General features: G+C 31.5%; 1 protein-coding gene across 3 annotated transcripts; it reads left to right on the top strand.

Annotated features, from left to right (window-relative positions):
• The first annotated feature begins 210 nt into the window (after positions 1–210).
• On the top strand, positions 211–11279 carry LOC131847667 (uncharacterized). 3 transcript variants are annotated; one of them, XM_059197290.1, is made up of 4 exons: positions 211–416; positions 5193–5398; positions 7697–7793; positions 9893–11277. In XM_059197290.1, exons 2-4 carry the CDS (start codon positions 5264–5266, stop codon positions 10249–10251), a joined length of 591 nt encoding a protein of 196 aa, XP_059053273.1. In that variant the 5' UTR covers positions 211–416; positions 5193–5263; the 3' UTR covers positions 10252–11277. The 3 variants fall into 3 exon arrangements, with proteins under 3 accessions (XP_059053273.1, XP_059053274.1, XP_059053272.1); XM_059197291.1 differs by lacking the exon at positions 5193–5398 and having other exon boundaries at positions 9893–11279; XM_059197289.1 differs by lacking the exon at positions 211–416 and having other exon boundaries at positions 5099–5398.
• Positions 11280–17445: the final 6166 nt, after the last annotated feature.

Raw genomic sequence — 17445 nt, 5'->3', positions numbered from 1 at the left:
GTGTCTTAAGCTGAAGCTGTGAATTTCATTATTTATACAAAGGTCTGCTAGTATTTTTTTCTTAATAGTGAAATTATACAGGATAATGTAGGATTTGATTATATAAAGCGAAAAGCTGGGTAAACGTTCGGAAACTGAATCACATTCACAATAAAACAAAGTGGAACATGAAAATATTTATAGCATGATTTTTTCTTTTCTAAAGATAATTTTCTACATGTCGTATTGCTAATGTTGTACTCTTTAACTTTTATTTAAAATTATGAAACTTGATTGTTTTTCTTTTTGAAATTGTTGACGTTTGTTTGCCAAGCTAAGTATTGGCCCAATTCATTGGTCCAACGTATACTAGTATCGGAAGGCGAGATTGTATAGTGATTATGTTCCTTGGAATAGTGTATCCACCTGCACTTACGGTACTGTATACTCTGCTGATCCATACCAGCACCAATAATACTGACAAATACTCTGTACTATGATGCTGAATAAATCATTATTATTAAATACTTTATAAATGGACCATTAGGATCTACTCAGATTATTTCATCATCAATCATTCATCTATTATGAGACATACATAACGTTATCTATACATATAAATAAAATTATTGTGTCTGTTTGTAATATTGAAATAAGCATTTTTACTACATGTATATATATGAATATAAATACGGTACTTACACCAAAATATCTTTTTTTTTTATTTTTGTCTGTGTCTGTTTGTTCCGGCTAATCTCTGAAATGGCTGGACCAATTTTGACGGAACTTTTTTTTAGAGGTAACTGATGTAATAAGGAATAATAAATTTAGGCTACTTTTATTTCAGAAAAAAAAAAATTTAGAAAATGAAGTTAAATTCCACGCGGATGAAGTCGCGGGAACAGCTAGTTTGTAATGAATTTGCCAGGATGATGGCTTTTACGCTAATTATGTTGTTTAGCAATTATGACGGGATAATTGTATAATTATTAATGTTAGGTAAAAATAATATATAATGCTAACTATTAAATATTAATACTATACCTTCACAATTTTCACACAAGGGCAGGTTTAAATTATTATAAAAGTGGTATAATAATCATTATTTCTATAGAAGTTGAAAATTATACTCCGATAATAGCGATTGAAATAGTTTTAAAATATTGGGATTTGAAGCCGCACTTGCTACAGATTTTACATATATTTTGTCCCACTGTATCTGTATCTGTGTAGTAATCCCAATATGAATTTCAATATAAAACTATGTAATATTATGTAATCTGTGATGAAAGGCATTCAAGAGCAAATCGTTTATAATGAATGTTTTTAACTTCATTAAATGAGCACGTGACGTGAACATTTGAAATTCAAGGGATCAGGTATTAAAGATAGTTCTACCAGTGGCACTCAATGAGGAAATAGCCATTATTATTGCTAAAAGTTGCATATAGATGGCGTGATTGGTATCGATGGAATTCTTTATAGTTTTGCAAACGTTTTAAAAAACAAAACTGTGTTTTCAAAATAGTTTAATCCATTTTTAAAAAATTATATATACCTGTTAAAATGAAATAATGCGTTTAGAAAAGTAATTTTCATATATTTACTCATTTTGTTATTTTCCAGTACTTAATTACACTTTAATCAGTGCTAATACGGGGCTCAATGTTTTCAAAATGCTTTCATAGATGGCATTGTTGTCATTTGTATCGGCCTAATTAAATGTCTTTTTTATATTTTCCAATAATAAGCACTTAATATATTGTTATTGTAAATCAAACATATAAAAAAAGTTTAAGTAAATTAAAAATAGCCGAACAAGCAAGTAATACTATTTCCAATAATACTTATGTATGAAGTGTTGTCATATTAAAAATAAATACATGTATTATCGATTTTTTTGAATAATCGATAACAGGATTTTATTACAGCGCATTATTCGATGATGCTTTTAATGAGTCGTTGTGAACAGTAAATTTTCATTATTTGTATAGCAGTGTTCCGTTTCAAAGAACGGAATATAATAGTAGTACATTATTAGTGTCGTTGGTTATTTACATTTGTTCTGAAAAATCGATTACATAATAATTTAAAATATCGAGTACGAATCGTAGCTGTCTTCGAATACTGGCAACTGGTAAGATTAAAATAGTTTAAAAAAAAAGAGAGAAATCGACCCTAACTCGAATACCATAAAGTTTATTTTCCTTTCACATTAATATCATAGCAGTTTGTTTTTAACTTGCATATGACTCTGTGGTATGATGTTTAACGTGTATTGTTATTGTACGGTGCATACATTTCAAAAATTATATTTTAATGTAGGTACAAACATTTCTTTCATACATTTCATACATGTCAAAAATTATCTTTTAATGTAGGTACATACATTTCTTTCATACATTTCATACATGTCAAAAATATCTTTTAATGTAGGTACATACATTTCTTTCATACATTTCATACATTTCAAAAATGAACTTTTTATGTAGGTACATACATTGTTTTCATACATCTCATACATTTCAAAAATTATATTTTAATGTACATACATTTCTTTCATACATTTCATACATTTCAAAAATGAACTTTTATGTAGGTACATACATTTCTTTCATACATCTCATACATTTCAAAAATTATATTTTAATGTAGGTACATACATTTCTTTCATACATTTCATACATGTCAAAAATTATCTTTTAATGTAGGTACATACATTTCTTTCATACATTTCATACATTTCAAAAATGAACTTTTTATGTAGGTACATACATTGTTTTCATACATCTCATACATTTCAAAAATTATATTTTAATGTAGGTACATACATTTCTTTCATACATTTCATACATTTCAAAAATGAACTTTTTATGTAGGTACATACATTTCTTTCATACATTTCATACATTCCAAAAATTTCATACATTTCAAAAATTATCTTTTAATGTAGGTCCTTACATTTCATACATTTCAAAAATTTCATACAATACATTTCTTTCATACATTTCAAAAATTATCTTTTAATGTAGGTGCATACATTTCACACATTTCAAAAATTTCATACAATACGTTTCTTTCATACATTTCAAAAAGTATTTTTTAATGTAGGTACATAACACCCCATGTCAGACCCCTTATATTTGGAAGAAACTTAAAAATAATGCCAAAAATATTAGATGAATATATTTTTAATACGAATATTGTTTTATTTTTGTTCATCAACTTTATCCCTCACTAACAATACTAGTAGTAGTACATAACCTGGTTTATACCGCTAAAGATATTGAAAGATATACGAGTAATTCGGAATGTTATCAATTACTTGCTTGCAATTACTTGCTTAGATAACAGAGTAATATTACTAGTAATAAAAACATTTGTAACACCCATATGTATACTACGTATGTATAGTAAGTACTTACGCTGCGGCGCCGTGAGACTCGTCTAAGTACCTCATCTACTCATCTACGCGCCGACCGACCAATAGGAGCGCGCCTCTCGTGTTTCCAGAAAGTTCGCGACTAACGGACGATATAGTAGTAAGGCAATGAGTGTCCCAGTGATATCATTATAATATTTTCTCGTTAAATTTTATTGTAATATACACAATTTCGCACTAAATAACGTGTTACCCCGTTACACATTTCTAATAATGAAAAACCTAGACCGACCCTGTTCACTTAATCTTACAAGATCTGACTTTAAAAATTACGATATCCTCATATAGCCTTTCATTTCCCCTTTCAATACTTTTTCGCATTAAAAAGTAGCCTTTCTCAGGGTCTACATTATCTGTCTACCAAAAGTTCAGTAGTTTTGGCGTGAAAGCGAGACAAACAGACAGACTGAGTTACTTTAGCATTTATAATATTTGTAAGAATATCGCTATTAAAAATAGGGGTTGGTGAAAGACGGGTGAAAATTTAGGCGTGTATGTATTTTCAATGTAACATTATAAATAAATAAAAAATTGTCCATAATACAAAAAAATATTTTTTCGGGGTAGGCCACCCCTATGACTTAGGGGTATAAAAAATAGATAACAACCCTACCTCAGACCTGGCAAGTATACATATCAAATTTCATCAAAATGTGGGAGAAATATGGCAACTAACACTGTGATACAAAATTTATATATAAGATATAGCGGAATTCTCATTAGGTAAAAGAGGGGTACATCGTAGAATACATGAGGTATATACCAGTAAATTAATTGTAGCTAAAATCAGTCTCATACATATAACGATTGAAATAAAAAATCGTATAGCCCGATTTTGATACGTACGAGTATAAACGTATCAAAATCAGGCTATACGTATAGCGCAGACGCGTTACAACATATCAAAAAAATAGGCATGGAATGTAAAATAAACCATAACACAATAGGTATATACATTGGCACATAAGCCATATCTGCAGAGTGTCGGCTAACGATATTATACCTACACATTTACATTGAATCTTGAATCGTCCCTAATGAGGTACACGATACAGCTACCTACATATCTATTATATACATATCTTTGCAAAACAGATGTCATGTAGACTGAATTGACTGCCATCTATTTTCATGCTTTGTTACTAAGCACCCACTAGTAATCCGAACTGCTTCAGATCTAGCGACATCTAGCGGCTACGGTGGCGAAATAAAATAGCCCGAAGAATAGCCCGAGTTAGGAAGGAACCATTTTCTTGTATGGGATGGGGTATCTGTATGTAATATTATGTTATCTGTGGTTCTACCTAAAATACCTATAAAGGTATGAGATTAAATAGTTTTACTTTACAAAAATCTTTTTCTATTGGGCGCTTACACTATGTATGATTTAAATACTTCCATAAAATGGAATGTTGATAGGAATCTATTTTTGTCTGTCTACATATGTACTTAAATCGTAAAGCCTTTCTATTATGATATTTTATCCTGTATTAAGTACATTTGCAATCCGTCATCTACTTATCTACCTACGTCACCATAATATTGGCTTTGTAAACTTTTCAATGAGTAATGAACCCTTGGCGGGACTCACCCAGATTTATTTTATCGAAAACTTGTTTCGATTTGTAAAGATGACGTCGTACGGTCATAATTATAAACATAACTTGATCATTCACATTTAGCATCTCTCTAGTCCGATCTGAACAGAGCGTTTACTCGCTCGTGTAATACACAAGCGAGTTTAATTATGTTTTAATTTATTTTCTTCTAGTCAACTACTGAAGCTCTTAGTGTAAAAGTGAATGGTATAATAGTCTTAAAACGACATTTTAAATTAAAGAAATGTATTGTCTAAATTTAAATAGTTTTATGATCGCGAGCTTGTTGTTTGTCACATTGAACGCTCAAAATTTTAAGAAGACGGATTTGTTCGGTTTCCCCGAAGTTGAGGAAGTTGAGCACTCGAAAAACAAAGAGGTAATTACCGCAATTATTTACCTACTTTAATTCGCTATGCCTTAGCCATTCTTATTTATTGTATGCTTATGCGCAATGCATAATTGATTCCATATCTATGTAAATAGGCAAACAATAACTATGTACATTTTGTGGGTAGCTATGTCTGAATATCCCATCTAGATTTTATCCTGCCTAGATAGATTGTTTGTAATTTTTAAGTTACAAACAATCTATCTAGGCAGGATATACTTTTTAAACTTGACGTGGTCATTAGTAGTAGGTATTATTTATACATACAATTAGGACAAATCACGGGATATTACCACGTATTCTGGAACTCAATAAAAATAAATAAAACGTGGTAAGATCCCGTGATTTGTCCTAATTGCTTGTGATTTATCTATTAGTTACTAGTACTAGTATACTTTTATACTATTCTGCGTCAACAAATTTATTAGAAATTCATGCATCTATGAGTTTGTCCTGCAAAGTTGCACCAAATAAATGTATATCTATATCAATTTGTAAAACCAGTTCTAGCTACAATGTCGTAATCTTAATGATGTTTTCATTACTGCACTGTTTAGCTTTAAATAAAATTAAAACTATAGGTTACGTATAAATAAAACTATAAATAGAAGTGTCAAGGAATTTTTTTAGACCAACAGGGACTAACTCTAACTATGGATAGAGAAATAAATAGTTAAATGCGCTTCTTCCTCTGTAGCTAAAGAGTTAAGATATACAACGATACGAAATTTTAAACAAAAGCATCCAGTACATTATTGTAAATCAATAATGTACCTAGCGTTAGGCAAGAGACGTTAGATCTTAAGTTCAGCTCCTCCTTTTTTAAAGTCTGATTCCTAAGGCTAACTAGGAGACATACATCCATGGGAAGTTGAATGTATATTATTACATTTAGAGCAGGTTTGGTGTACAACTATCATAGTTGAAGTCGAAATTATTGGTGTAATCGGGCACCACTATAACTGTACGCAGGTTTTAGATTAAACTTTATTGGAAGTACCAACTTCTTTTAGTGTAAAATAATTAATTTTTGGAACATTTTGTATTTTGTTATACTATAATCGGTTTATTATAGAATACAGATAGAGTTACCAAAATTGATACAGAATAGCCGAAGATATAATGAAATACCTACAAGCTTGTTATTTAGCTCTTTTTTGGAGAGAAAGTAATTTCTTTTTATACGTATTCACGTGTGTTATGGGAGGGCCAAATATCTAAAATCGTAAAGATTTTAAAATATAGCGGATAGCCTCTTTGATAATATTGTCACATTAAATTTGGTATTTGGAGGAGTACGGTAGAATATTCACGTTATTCGTACGATTAATAATTTTAGTATACAGGATATTATGACATTTAAAAATGAACATTATTTATTGCTTGATTACTATCAAACATTTTCTTATCATCTGTATAACGTAAGCGTGGTCAAGCGTTATTGAACTTAGTGGTAAACCGTAGATAAGTTACAATAACTGACTACTAATTACTTCGTTAGTAAAGTGATTTATCTGGCTCACGTTGGTTCTCTTCGAAGTTCCCTCAATCATAAAATCGTGATTGCTCCAACCTAACAGTAATAATCATAGCGATTTTTCCTGGGGCAATTTAATAGCTTACGTCATTATATTGTTAGATGGGTGAACGATAACCTTATTTATGTGTGAGTTTCTTTAGAGAATTCATTCCTACTTATACTTACTATACGTAAGCATTAATTCTCTATAATGAAATATATATTTCTACAAATTGTGGTACAATTAATTACCTTAACTAGTTTTGTTGTAATTTCTGAATTATTGTATGACATACGAAAGAACTTAATTATTCAAGTATGCTATTCTTCATATAATAATAAATTAAATTAAGCTACGACTATAATTTTTGCAAGTCATTGTGTTGTAATAAATTTAATTATTAACATACAGGTTATTTTTCCTTGTAACTGATAAAATATTTACCTTGTAGTAGTAGTATAAAAACAAAACGCGTTATTCAACAAAAAAACTTTAAACTGTTCTAAGATATCTAAAGGTTGAACACGGTTGTCTTATATTGATATTTAAAGTTCATATTACCCACAATTCCTTGGTTACGATAGTTTTATAATCAGAGACTTTGTACAAAGTTGCCCCTCTCTCATCCATTTCAGCCAACCACAAAGCAGCTTCTTTGTAAGTTGTGTTCCAGTTGGAGGGTGAGATTATAGAATTGACAGTGAAATTGTAGGGTGCGAAACCACAATATTTTCATTCTAAATTTAAAATGGATTATTTATTACAGAACCGGCAACCGGTATTCTTACCAACTGTATGTCCTGATAACGAGTTGTACTACCCAGGTGATCAAAAAGATGATTGGATATGCGATTGCAGACCAGGTGATTACTTTATATTTAAAAATTTTATTACTTGGTTCTTTTCGTTTATTATTTTGAAAACAATACTATATACTTAATACCTATTATAAGAGTTACATTAAGGTTAATATGCTAAAGAAATAGAGTAATAATATATTTAGTGATCCATACTTGCTTCGCACGAGTATACAGTGCAAGTACCACCCCGACCACACTTTTACACACACACACGACACCGTCCTCGCCGGCGAAGACGACGACCTCAAACACACAATATCATGCATTCAACCGGGCGCTTGCGCGCGCCCGTGCGCTCCACACCGGCGCCCCCGGGCGCCCCTCCGATCGATCCCCCGTCCAATTCAAACGGGGATCGAAATTACGACGGCGTGAGCCGAGGTTCGAACCCCTAGTGGTGCCCTCAGACTAAAGTCGTATCCGTCAGGCAGGAGTTGGCCTTCAGCCGCTCCATAAGTCCTTCCGCGGGTTTGGAGTGCCATCTGCACTCGCCCCTAACGTCCGGTGAAGCTGTAAAGGCCAGCTACGGCCAACAGCATTAGAGTAGTCTGAAAAAAAAAACAGTGCAAGTGACACGTGGTGTATTTATTATTATAATATATATGTATAAATCTTCAGTAAGTATATAAGATACCTTAGATTTAGTATTTACATCTCTAAATCTAAGGTATTAATTAGAGAACAATATATACCCAAAGTTTTAAAATTATGCTTATCATGAATAGAACAGTATTAATTTTTTATCTGGATTTTAAATGTATGTTTTTTCAGTGAACTGCACTTGTAACAGTAACTGTAATATATGTATAAGTATTTATATCAAGTGGCTCAGTGTTTGTTACCATATACCTAATATATAAATAAATTAAAAATAATGTGATGTAATTTTATGTTATAAATTATTTATTCTATTCTATTATATATATTCATATGGTCAAACGTTCCGTGATACTGATATGCCAGCCATGTGTACAGACTTAGATGGTCATGCAGGCAGTTTAAAAATCTCTACAGAAAAAAGATCTCTTATTTTAAAGTCAATGGCTCAGTTAATAAGTGTTTTCTAATTATTTTTAATTTTTTTTTTTAGTATTTACAGTGCGAATGGGATGAAGCAAGTTATTCCAACACAACACTAGCAGAATGTAAATGTATCTTGTAATAAAAATACTTGATTTAAAATACTAATTATTTTAATTGATTTAAAATAATTAATATTTTAATTCGAACTTGAACTTTTGCCAATTATAAACGTTAAAAAAATGTCAAAGTAAAACGAGATTGTATGTTATATTTAGATTTTTTAAAAGTTTATTTATAGATATAATCTATATAACCTTGATGGTGAAGCGGTTTAAGCAACTGGTTTTATTTAACTTACAAGTTAAATATAAACTTATAAACGTAATTGTTACAGGTTTATTTCACTGATACCAGTACCTACTTTCTAAGGTCTTTGTAAAGATTATCAATAAAACAACTACATTGACTGTCTTCATAAATTCAAAAGAATGACGTTTTGAAAATATCGTTATGATATAAAAATTAATATAAACAATACATGTCGAGTCATTAAAGGAGAAAAGAAACGAATTATGTAATCAACTGAATATTTATTTATTATTCTTAAATTTTTATACATATGCAATATGATGATTGGGATTGTATCACGGTACAGTGAAAATGAATAGAGCTTACATCGGTTACATAGACTACTACCGATGTCAAATTACGGATTGCATTACGATCTTCATCCTATTCATAGGATTTTTGCCTCTTAAATGAAGTAATTTACGTAAATTTAAACCCCGATGATATGTGTATATGACAACTCAAGTATTAACGGAGCTAAAATTTACGGTGATTTGAGCCGAAGATCAAACTAGTAGCGGTGCCCTTCGTTAGGCATGTGTTGATCTCCAGCTGTTCTATAAATCCTTCCGCGGTTTTGTTGTGGCTTATGTTAGAGGCCAGTGGGTAACGAACTGCACTTTTCGGTTAAAATGTCGGCCGTCTATTGAAATCCAATAGAAATAGTTGCAAAAAAGTATTTTTTATATATTTTAGATTTTATAATTACCATAAATGTATTGTGTTTTCAGGGTACATATATCATCCAACATCTGATAAATGTTGGCCAGCGTTTCAAAGAGGACCGTGTCAAAATGAACAATACTTGATACTGCCTGAAAACTCCGTAATACCGGTCTGTCGACCGAATCCTTGCAGGGTCGACAGATACGTAGAGTGGAACGGCCAATGTGAACTTCTTGGAACGACACGACCGTGTGATAATTTGTACCCTGTTCCTGCAGCCCTTGGAGTAAATGCGACCACATTAGTTGTCAATTGCGAGAAATTGAACATAGAGCTAAGGTTTGGTAGTACTGTACCCGTGTCTACTATACCCAAATGTTTACCCGGCTTCAAAAGAAGTGTAAATGGAAAGTGTACCATTTAATAAATGTTCGAAAATAAATAAGTTTTTTTTATGCCATTGGATATTCTATAAGTAGGTTGGAATTCTTATTAGATAGATCCTATATACATAAGAGTATCTATATAAAAGTGTTAGATTTCTAGTCACTTATATGCGTTTAACATAGTTATTTATTAAATTAGCTAAAAAAAGGTCGTCAAAATTTGTTTATGTACATCGGCGCTGCCTATTTCACTCACTGATAAAGCTTCTTTCTAGATATGAAACCATTTTTAAAATCTGTCAAACGTTTTTTTGCGTTATTCCATTACTTACATAAAATCCTGTTTATAGTATTATTATTAAATATGAACGGTTCTCTATTTGAAATTAATGGGTTATACTCCCATGTTAGTTTCATACTCGGAACAGGTCCGAGTATGAAACTACAATTCATTACCACGAACGTTTGGTAAGTAGTAATCTATTTGTTTTTGTAGTACAAATCAATAGTAATATCGTTAATTTAACTTCGTGCTTTAAAATTGTTAGAATTTGTGTAACCTTGCACAGCGTGGCACACGAGGGCTTCCAGTTCTATGGAAACTGATAGCGTCCTGTATAGTAACCATGGCAACCAGACCGCATGTAAGCCACAATTTTAACGTATCATTAACGTTTATTTACCATCCATTTCATCGGACATTCGAGGTTATTGTCCACACGCTTTCAAATATCGATAATCCAGATTGTAATCATTTTTGTACATTATGTCAAAGTGTGTTGAAATTCGTTGATTTTATGTTATTCCATCTAGAAGAGTCATCGAGTTCGGAAGGTTAAGGTCGATTATTGGTTTAATAAAATACGTAACGTAACAGTGTAAAGTGTAGGTACATTATTGTACCAAATTGAGTGAAAATAGGTATAGGATTTGGTAAGTTTATAGTTTACGTATCTGTTATAAATAATGATAAGTGTAATTTTTAATTTATCATTTTACATATTTCACTCAAAATATTGATTACGAGTTTGAAACATTTTATTAAATACACGTGTTCATAGGAACCGCTGTGATTGAAATTTATAAAGCAATTCCGCATTTGATGTTATATATTTCATCAAGAATAGTTTTTATTTATTATATAATAAGTATATATTATATTTTTAACTGATATAATTCAATATATTTATAAATATAATTCAATATTTTAATTTAAAGAGAAGTTTGTTTAAGATGTAGGTATTTTATTATTATTGTAATTTTTGTTAATTTGCATTGATATGACTGATTTTCGTGATTTAAACTTTCAACGTTAACATAAATATTATAAATCAATCTGGTTGCGATTGTTCTTTTTTATTATCTGTGTAGCATTTGATGGCATATCTAATACTACTTATGTTTATTTATTTAATAGTATAAAAATATGGCATATTACCATTTTCTGTATGGTACCTACAACACTTTTTAAAAAAGTATGTTTTTTGTTGTTTGTTTTAAATAGTAAGTGAATAACATCGTAACTTACGTTTCTAAGGGTCTTAAAATTTACATAAAATTGCAATCGTAAGCGAGCTTAACTCTATCGCGATTGATCGCAGGCTGACCTACATACAGTAGCTGCTGGTCACCAGCAATACCTAACGTACTGATTTTGAGCAGTTTTAATGGAGCTACGACGACCTTCGCCGATTTTATACGTCCACTGACCGAAATCTAATTTTCATTAAGAAAATATAGGTACATTTTTGCTTGTTTATGTTTAACAATGTAATACCTAAGTCGTAAAGAAAAAGGCCTTCTCTGTGTGGTTACAAAGTAGAAATAAAATGTCATCATTTCTTTTCAATCACATAATGACTAAGTAACTGGTACTTAGTCATCTTGATACGCCGCGCCGCGTCTACGATATGTTATTTATTATAGGAATAATAAGGGTATACTAAGTATTATGCCATGAGCAGGCTTTCACAAATAGCAATAAAATAATTGTGAAATTCGTCATCTCTAAATATAAAGGCCACATGAATCGACGAAGTGTTAGATAAAGAACGAAATTAAATGAATAGATTAACTTAAATTAATTTGGTATTATAATTCTAGTTTTAGCTCTAGATCGTTTAGGAAATAACTAGCGTATGGAAAAGGATATATTGTTAAAATAATTATTCTATCTCACAATATTTTAAATATTTATACAGAAGAAAATATTATAGCAGAAATCATTACCAATGGACACCAGAGGTCTTGGACTCTATTATAATTTCTAATTCATGCTATAAAATACTTCTATAAGTATTGTACAACTTTATAATTTATGTTTAAACTCGCCTGTGTTAACTGGTAGAGTATACTTATAGTTTTAACTTTTATTTTCAATTATCAATCAATTAGATAGAGAATCTTCAAGTAATTAAAAATCGTAATTGAAATTATAAGAGACAAACATAGTTAGGTATATTTAAAAGAAAAACAAATATTAAGAAATCGTCGCTAGTGTTATAATGAATTACGAATAAATGCTGTAGATACTTATTTAACAGAAGGTATTTTTATTTATGTATCGTTGACAAAAATAAATAATGTCATTATAAGAATTTGTTTAAATGTATTTACTTATTTCCATGCATAAATCTTTCCGGTTGTTTTGTCTATCTAGTTATGACAACTTAATATTATATTAATTTTTAGACAATTAGTGAGTGAGCTGGTTTGTTAATAGAGTTAGAATGTAACAAAACAATACCACTCCATCGTGTTTAGGTTTGTTTTATTTGCACATTGATTATTTGTCTGACAGACAAAATCATTGCCTGTTTTTGGATATTGAAAGTAAATGATAAAAGGTAAGGAATAAGTCAATTCTACAACATTATACGTATTTAAAAATATAATGATTTTATTATTTAAGTACTTTACTGAACTAGTGAATTGTACGAGTATGAATACAGTCTCATACTTACTTATTTTGATTTGGTAACTTCTGAAATACATCTCATTACGATCTTAGATACATCGCATTTGAACAGAAACGAAACAAAGAAATAAAACGAGAAAATGTAGCCTTTGACACAAATTTATTACCAGCGGTAACTAGGCATCGCGAAGTTGGCTTTTGTGAATAGCGTGTAAAGTTCACATGATCGTGCTTGATTAATGCTTTACGTAGTTACCTACGTACTGCTGCAGGCTGAGATTATTTGACGCGTCAAAATCTTGACAGTTTGCTGATGGTGAAAGTAAATATCGTGAGTAGAAGTAGGTTAACATGACCTACTTGTTACATAGATAATTAACAGTCCAGTACAGGTGCCTACCAACCATTTCACAGCGTGTTAAAAATATATATCTTTCCAGGAAAGCTAGTAGGTATATGTTTTAAATATGCTATAATCAATACCTTAAATTACTTCATTTATTTAAGGCGAATAATATAAAATCATCATTGGAGCAAATCATCACAAACATTCGACAAGGTAGTACCAGATTTATTTAGAAAGCCTTGTTTGAATCAAATAATATTTAATTGTATTAAAAATATCAGACTTTTGTTAGTAGGTACTGACACTTAGATAATAGGTAATATTAATATCTCAGGACAATTCACATAGTGCCTTCTAGTTTCAAACCAAACAGAACTTGTGTTATGGGTATGAGAGGACTAATATAATTTAATACATACATAAAATACAAACAATCAAACTTATGACAAATGTTTGTACCGTGCGCGGAATGTTAAATCGTCAGACCACCAATGCCGCTAATATATAATACAAGTATTACGCGAATTCTTTGTTGTACACACTACTGTACAATACTAGACGATTGAAATCACAGGCATTGTCAACATTAATGTTACTACTACAGTAAATACCTAATAACGTTTTTCTTTGACAGTAGGTAATTACTAATTATAACCAGCTAAATATAATAAGAAATATAAATTATATTTACGCATGTTTTATTATTTTCAGAATGAGCAAAAATAAATAATCAATAAACAATATATCTCATTTCCACAACCATTTGTCTGAAACTTTACGCACGGCATCAGCGTGGCAGTCACGCTGAATGAATCTCTTCAGTAAAAGCAAGGTTAAGTCACAGATAACAAAACAGAAACGTCGAGAGAGGTTTATTTGCCATAAAATTATTCGTGTTAAGACCCGGTTAATAATTTAAATAATAATAGATATAGTGATTCAAGAGGAAGGTATAATACATGCGTGGTATACATAGTATAGAACAAATCGAGAAGTTCAATGATTTGTCCGAAGCCTGGTGGAGTCGCTAGTACGTAAATTAAATATGACTGCAGGTTGTTGAATGCCAAAATTGAAGCAACTATAAAATGACAATACTTGATGTCTTCGGTTCAGGCGGTGTATTAATCTTTGGTGTATCTTTGCGGAACATAGAATGACAATTTTTTGTTTATGACATCGTAACCGAATATGCAACCCTAATAGAAATGTGAACGTCTGAATATTGGTCTAATTATTTCTAGAATGATTTTCTTAACTTTTAAGTTAATTACGAGTTCTGAATGCTGAAGCTGTTGTGCCTGAAAAAAAAAGCCAGCTCAATAAATAGCGATTGGAACTGTTCCATCCCATCTGATTCTGAAAGAGCCCAGTTTTAATGGCGCCTTTAATTTATAAGGGCACTGCTGGCAGTCTCACGATGGTAATCGAGGGTAGTAGGTCAACTGTACTTCAGATCTGTAGAAACGACGGAGCAACACGAGAGGGGTTTCTCCACTTGGGCTATGTTGCGTAACGCCGCCGAAGGGGTTGCGTGTTAAATCACGCGTAACGTGAAAAGAGCCCCGACCTACATCGAAAATTTAGTTATAAACAACACTGAAAAGTTGAACTTGAAGTTTTATAACTTAGACTAATGTTTTTAATGTTTCGTTTTAACAATTAATCTTACGGAGGTGTGATCCACAATAAAGATTACGAATCTCTTTAAGTGAATGTAGATAAGCAGACTTAATAGATATAGTTTCAATGCAAATATTTATTCTATAATATTTCCCACCACAATTGTTTTCTATATTTAACAATTGAGACACCTAAATGAAACTCACTCCTGTTAGGTCTATAATTATTGAGTTCAATCAATTATGCCTTTGCCAAATAAATTTAAATATTAATATCTCTATTAAAAATTGGGGGCTGGTGGTAGAAGGGTGAAAATTTAAGGTTATATGTATTTTATAATGCCATATTAAACAATAAATGTTAGGGGTGGACAACCCTTATCTATTTTTCATACCCCTAAGTTGTATATATTATAGCAAATTATTTGAGTACCTATAATTGAGTAGTGGTATTTCGTCGAATACATACATAATAATATGTAGGTACATTACTACATACTTTGAAGCCGAATAATTATACTGTTATAGTATTGAGTACGAACACTCAATAAAGTAGCCGATAAGGAATTAACTAAGGCTACAATGTCGACCAAATTGAGCAAGATAAATTAGAAAGATTTTATTAGAGATAAGTACATTGTAACTTTCACAACTGTTATTTCGTTGCTTATTTTGACTATTTTTTTAGGATTCTAAATAAAATATTATTTGTCCTACTTCACCGCCCGCCTGTTGTCATAGTATCACAATTCACTAAAGAAGTAAGAAATTAAAAGAAATAGTTATTGTGAACGCTATTAATCACATTGCAAAGGGAAATTCATAATGAATATTAGTTATTACTTTACAAGATAATACTGTCTAGTAGATTTCTAAATTGTAAATTTTTTATCTTCTGCAGGTGTAGTACATCTTTTATTCTATACGAATGGTTACCTGTGGATATATTTCTATATAAGAGAGATATCCGCAAATAACTAACTTAAAGATTGCCGTCTAACGGCATCGCCTGAATAAATTGCAAAATTTTATCATACTGTAATCACGAGCTAAATCATCTGTAACTCACAAACTCACAATGTAAATCATGTTAGGGCGATTAGAATCAGTGGTGGCTGAGAGCGGCACGGCGATGGCTCACCCGATGACGTCACCGCACCCCCTTTATAAAACGTACTGTAACCCCTAGCCACTATCAATATAATAGCCATTGCGACTGACGGCCAGATATTTAGTCTCCAAAATTTAGTAGTTGTGGCAGTGCCTACATACTCATTAGTAGTAATATATAGCCAAAATACCTAGCAATAAAATGCAGCCTTGAGTAAATTATGGTAGTGTAGTGACTTACTTTTGACATTTCATAATACCACAGTGTTACGTTCTGGTATACCAAGTAGCTGGGGATAGAGTAATGTTGCTAAGAACACGCACGAGCATAGTTACCTCTACAAAAATTGATGATTCATGGTTGAAACAATTGCTAACACGTCTATACATTCATAATGGAAAAAGTTCTTGCGAAGTTCAAGTTTACTTCGGATGAGTTGAATAGTTTCTTTACAGACTTTACGTTAACATGTATATTTATATTTTTTACATCTCTATCCTATTTGAAACCTATATGAGGTAGTCACCGTCATCGACGTATTAGCACAAAAGGTAAATGTAACATCTGACTTGACATCAGCCCTGGATCTTCATTATTTTCGAGGCGGGGCAAAAACTATAAAATATACCCCCCCCCCCCCCCGTAATACTTTCCAGCTCTCCTCCTCCGGTCAATATATATATATGTATTATCATATAATTTGTCAAATTAGTATTGCTGTTAACTATTGTGCCATTTTCAAAAACAAACAATTTATTTCACGTCAAGGTCAAGGTGTCAAAGATGCATTAATGGTGAGATGTCGAGAGCGCCGCTGGGCGGCAAGTTAGAGAGAGCCGCTCCCAGAACTTGCTGCCCGGTCTCCGGTCACGGTCTCTGTGTTGGTTCTCCCTAGATAGACAGATAGTACCGGTCTTTTGAGTTCAACGTTAACGTTACCTTTTATAAACAAATGATGACCACCACAGTGTAGATTTTAAATTAGATTCCGATTCAGTCAGTCACTGTATTCGTGAAATAAATGCCGACTTGTAAGTGCTCGCGTATTCTTGCTTCATTATCCACATTCATTACATTTTTTTTTCTGATCGTTCCACATAAAAAAATTACCTGCTTAATAGTTGGTCAGGCGTCTTGGTAGGTTTATTTTTTTCTCTTCGCTTCCTACAACATCTTGAGATGAATTGTGTGAAGTTTAAAACTTTGTCGCTACATAGAATCCACCACAACAATGCG

This window comes from Achroia grisella, unplaced genomic scaffold (assembly GCF_030625045.1).
Source record: "Achroia grisella isolate CSIRO2021 unplaced genomic scaffold, CSIRO_AGI_Agris_v1 utg540, whole genome shotgun sequence".
In the NCBI taxonomy this organism is placed as follows: Eukaryota; Metazoa; Arthropoda; class Insecta; order Lepidoptera; family Pyralidae; genus Achroia; species Achroia grisella.
This window is presented reverse-complemented; position numbering and strand designations above follow the sequence as displayed.